The sequence below is a fragment of the Atta cephalotes genome (genome assembly GCF_000143395.1).
Source record: "Atta cephalotes unplaced genomic scaffold scaffold00002, whole genome shotgun sequence".
NCBI classification, from domain to species: Eukaryota; Metazoa; Arthropoda; class Insecta; order Hymenoptera; family Formicidae; genus Atta; species Atta cephalotes.
In genome coordinates this window covers 4,237,550-4,241,883 of record NW_012130066.1, presented here as the reverse complement: position 1 = coordinate 4,241,883, position 4,334 = coordinate 4,237,550, and the positions used below count along the sequence as shown (strand labels likewise).

Below are 4,334 nucleotides of genomic sequence, written 5' to 3'. Positions count from 1 at the left end.
TTTATTATATATATATATATATATATATATATATATATATATATACATATATATATTTTTTTTGCATTTTTTTATTCGTAAAATCTCTTCTACATTAGATACTTAGGATTGAAATTTGATCAAGTCAACAAACATCTTCACAAATTAACAACAGAGAATATATATGGAATTAAGCGAGCATGGGAAAGTCCTATGTTACATTCACATCGATGCCAGCCTCCAAGCAGTAAACATATGACTTGGATCATAATGTAAATATAAATGTAATTATTATGCTTATGATTTTGCTTAATAAAATGTATCGTACATATTTACGCAGACATCTTCATTTGGAGTTACAGAAAATATCTCGCGAGATAAACTCAATATTCGAAATACAAATGACTTGGAAGATGGTATGTTATTTCGGTTTCATAGCGGAGTTTTTCCGTGAACTTTTTACTGCAATATTTATCAGATATTATGTAACTAATAAAAGAATTTTATTCATCACTATAATCATACTATGGCTATCTTGGTACATCTCTAGAATTGTCCTGATCAATTATATGTGTGAGAAAGTTAGTGCAAAGGTATCAATTCTCTATATACAAATTCAAACATTTATTTTACTTTCAGTGATTGTATGATTGCTAACAATATTTATAATGCTAAATTTTACAAAATTATAAATAACATTAGTTCCAATTTTAGGCAAATGCGACAAGTAATGTTATGTGTAAAATATTATATTTCTCTTACGATGTGGAAATACATGAAAATGTAAGTTTCAGTATAATATTAAAAGATGTTACTGTCTAAATTAAATTTTAATTTAAGTTTCAACACAAACTAAAAAGTAACAACTAAATTCTTTATGTTCTTAATGCAGATCTTACAATTTTTATTGCAAGTAACACAAGCGCCACTGAAGTTTTGCGGGCTTAGACTTTTCCAATTTGGATATAAATTCCTTTACAAAGTGTGTTATTAATTATTTATTATTTAAAAATAGCTACATATTAATCATCAATATCAATTCTAATTTCTTTTTTCTAGTATTCCGAATCTATTCTGACACTTGGAATTATATTAATACAAATAGACAGATTCAAGCATGCATCAAAAAATTATAGCTAAATACATAAACGAATGTTCTAATAAATATTAATTTAACTTTCAGTATGTAATATACCTTTTTAAATAACATTTGATATGTTTAGATAATATTTATATATTCTTGCTGAGAATTAATATTCTTTTACAGAAAATGCAAAATATAAAATCTTTCATCTTATTTTTACGTCTTATTTTTACGTCTTATTTTATCTTTCTCATTATTGCAATGGTTTTTTTCTTCATAAAAGCAGTTTTATATATTTTATTATATGCATAAAAAATATAAATTGTTGCTGAAAAATAATGCCAATAATAAAAAAAGATAATTCTATTTATATCATGTACATTGCATGAATTATTGTATTACCTGAGATAATTTAATTCTAATTGGATGTTGAATCTAACAAAAGAAATAAACAGATATAATTAATAATTTAATTAATGAATTGCACATAATCAGATAAGCTCATTAACGTCAACTTTTATGAATATAAGTTTATTATATAATAAATATTATTATGCTTATTATTATGCTTTTTCTCTCTCAAAACATATTGTTAAAGAACATCATTCGCTATTAAATTCAATCCGAATGTTACATAATAATAATTATCTGAACATTGCATCAATTCATATAATGTCGTGTAAATGGAGATTTTCAGAAAATTTTGGTTATAAATTCACTCCAAATAATACTACAAATCAAATTAACGTAAAAATATGATAATATCAATATAAATTTCCACAACAAATATTTTTCTAAAACTATATAATAAAAATTAAATTTTATCTAAATTTAATACTATATATAATTTAATACTATGAATAATAAAAAGCATAGGAAATCTCATCATGTGCGTGTTGTATCGAAAATTGATAACAAACCTCCACATTTCAATGCATGTCTTTATTTAAAATCTCATCATTTACAACACGACGCAGTACGAGTTAAACAAATAGATCGAGAAAATATAAAACTATTGAAGAAGATAAATATAATTCATCGATTAGGGGTTAGTATTGTCATATCTTACTTTAATTAATATAATCTTACATATGTTATATATTTGTTAATAAAAAAAATTAATGATGCATTTATTATATATATACTTCTAATATTATATAAAATTGTTTAATTTCATTTATTTTTAGGCAATATTAATCCAAATGAGATAAGCACAAATAAAACATGACAATATTAATCATTTGTTTTATTTTTAGGGGTCTGTAAATTGCTGGGCGCCGGATGTCAAATATAAAACGAAATTTGAGAATCAAGAGCGTAGAAACAATATAATTATGCAGAACAATAAAATTATATTAAAGAAAATCTGTCAAGCGGAAAGTCAATATCCCGCCCGTGAGTTTGTGAAAAAGTGGAAGAGAATGCATGAAACAGTAGAACACCGTACAAGGTTATCTAATTAATAATATTCAGAAATAAAATTTTGTAATAAAATTTTGTAGTATTTTCAAAGTTTACACTTTTACTTTTACATTTTGCACTGAAATTTCTACATATCTTTCTATATTATGCAGATACATTTCAATAATTAAAAAATTATCTACTATGTTAGATATACAAAAACAATTAGCTGAGAAAAGTCAAACGAAATGTTTCTTCGACATTGGAGTTAAAGAAGAAAATCAGAAATTAGGGCGTATAGTATTTGAACTCTATGACAGTATCGCACCACGTACATGTGAGAACTTTGCAGCTTTCTGTCATGGAGTGAATGGACTATCATACAAGTGCATAAATTATGTTATATTGTAAATATATTATATAAAAAAAATTAATTATAAATACACAGGTAATAGATATAAATCATAATGCTTGAGATTGACTCAAAATTTAAATTTATCCAAAATTTAAATTTATCCAAAATTTTTTTAAAAATTATTAAGTCTAAAATTTTTAAAGATATTTCATATAAAAATTATAATTTACGCAGATACACTCCATTTCATCGTATTGTCTCTGGTTACTGGTGTCAAGGAGGAGATGTTACGAAGTTTAACGGTACCGGTGGTACTTCCATATACGGTGACTCATTTGACAAGGAAAGGTCTAATCTACGTCATACAGGACCCGGTATCCTATCGACTTGCGACAATGATAACGACAAAACAGACTCCAAATTTAATCTCACATTTAAATGTTTGAGAACTCTAAATGAGAATAAGACTGTTTTCGGCCGAATAATAGATGGAATGAACAACATCTACAAGGTAATTTGAACATTACTTGAATAACATTTCTTATAATAATGCTATTACATCAAGCATATTATTTAGTTATGTAGACCGACTTGCTAACAGAAAAGAAATTAATTTTCTCATTATTTTTTCAATATAAAAAAAATTTTGTATCACGAATAAATAGTATTCTATAGAAAATTACACTACAATTAAATATATATTATTGTATCACAAAAAATTTATTTTCATGTTGCGTTTCAATGTTCAATTTTAACGAAATTTAATCAGTTTGATTATCTATTATGCATATTAAATTTAGAAAGTATGTAAATGATTCTAAAATTAATATACAATAATCTCATAATTTAATTTAATCAATTATGTTTTTCCTATTAAATAAAAAAAAATTGAGTTTCAGCATATTTTACTTGATAGAAATCCGTAAACGCTGTTTCTTTATTTTTATATATCTCTTTTTCTTTAGTTAAATTTCATTTCGACTTTTTCCAATATTTCGCATTATTATTTACAAAAATTTCATATAAATATAAATCATGATTGTATGATATGTAATAGTACCATACGAAACATTATTTCTGCAGTGTGTTATAAGCTTGGAATGCTTGGACTAAACTTAAATAACTATCATACATATACAAAATCATTTTTACAGAATCATTAAATGTTTCTTTTTTTCACTAAAATATATAAAAATATGTATATATAAAGTGAATTGCGACTGTAATGTCAGCTTCAATGATTAATTATATATTCTTTTTTTATTTAAACATAATAATACATAATATTATATTGATACAAGCTCATATTGTCTGGATGCGTATAAAGAGATTTTATTGTAACTTGAAATTTTATGTTTATTGATTATGTAAAGTCAATAGAATATGTGTCGCCATCTAACAAACAATTTGCAAATTATATACGAAAACGAGTTTCGATTTTTCTTTTCTCTAATGAAAATATTCTACTAAAAATTAATTCATTTACATTTTAGTTTATTGTATTACATTTAATGT

The 4,334-nt window shown here is 24.0% G+C and overlaps 1 protein-coding gene across 1 annotated transcript in view; it reads left to right on the top strand.

Annotated features, from left to right (window-relative positions):
- The first annotated feature begins 2,668 nt into the window (after positions 1–2,668).
- LOC105623036 (peptidyl-prolyl cis-trans isomerase A-like) overlaps positions 2,669–4,334 on the top strand; it is a 4,496-nt gene continuing 2,830 nt past the window's right edge. Inside the window, exons 1-2 of the mRNA XM_012204441.1 lie at positions 2,669–2,850; positions 3,054–3,330. Of these exons, the coding sequence (XP_012059831.1) occupies positions 2,669–2,850; positions 3,054–3,330 (459 nt within the window). The remainder of the gene's footprint in view (positions 2,851–3,053; positions 3,331–4,334) is intronic.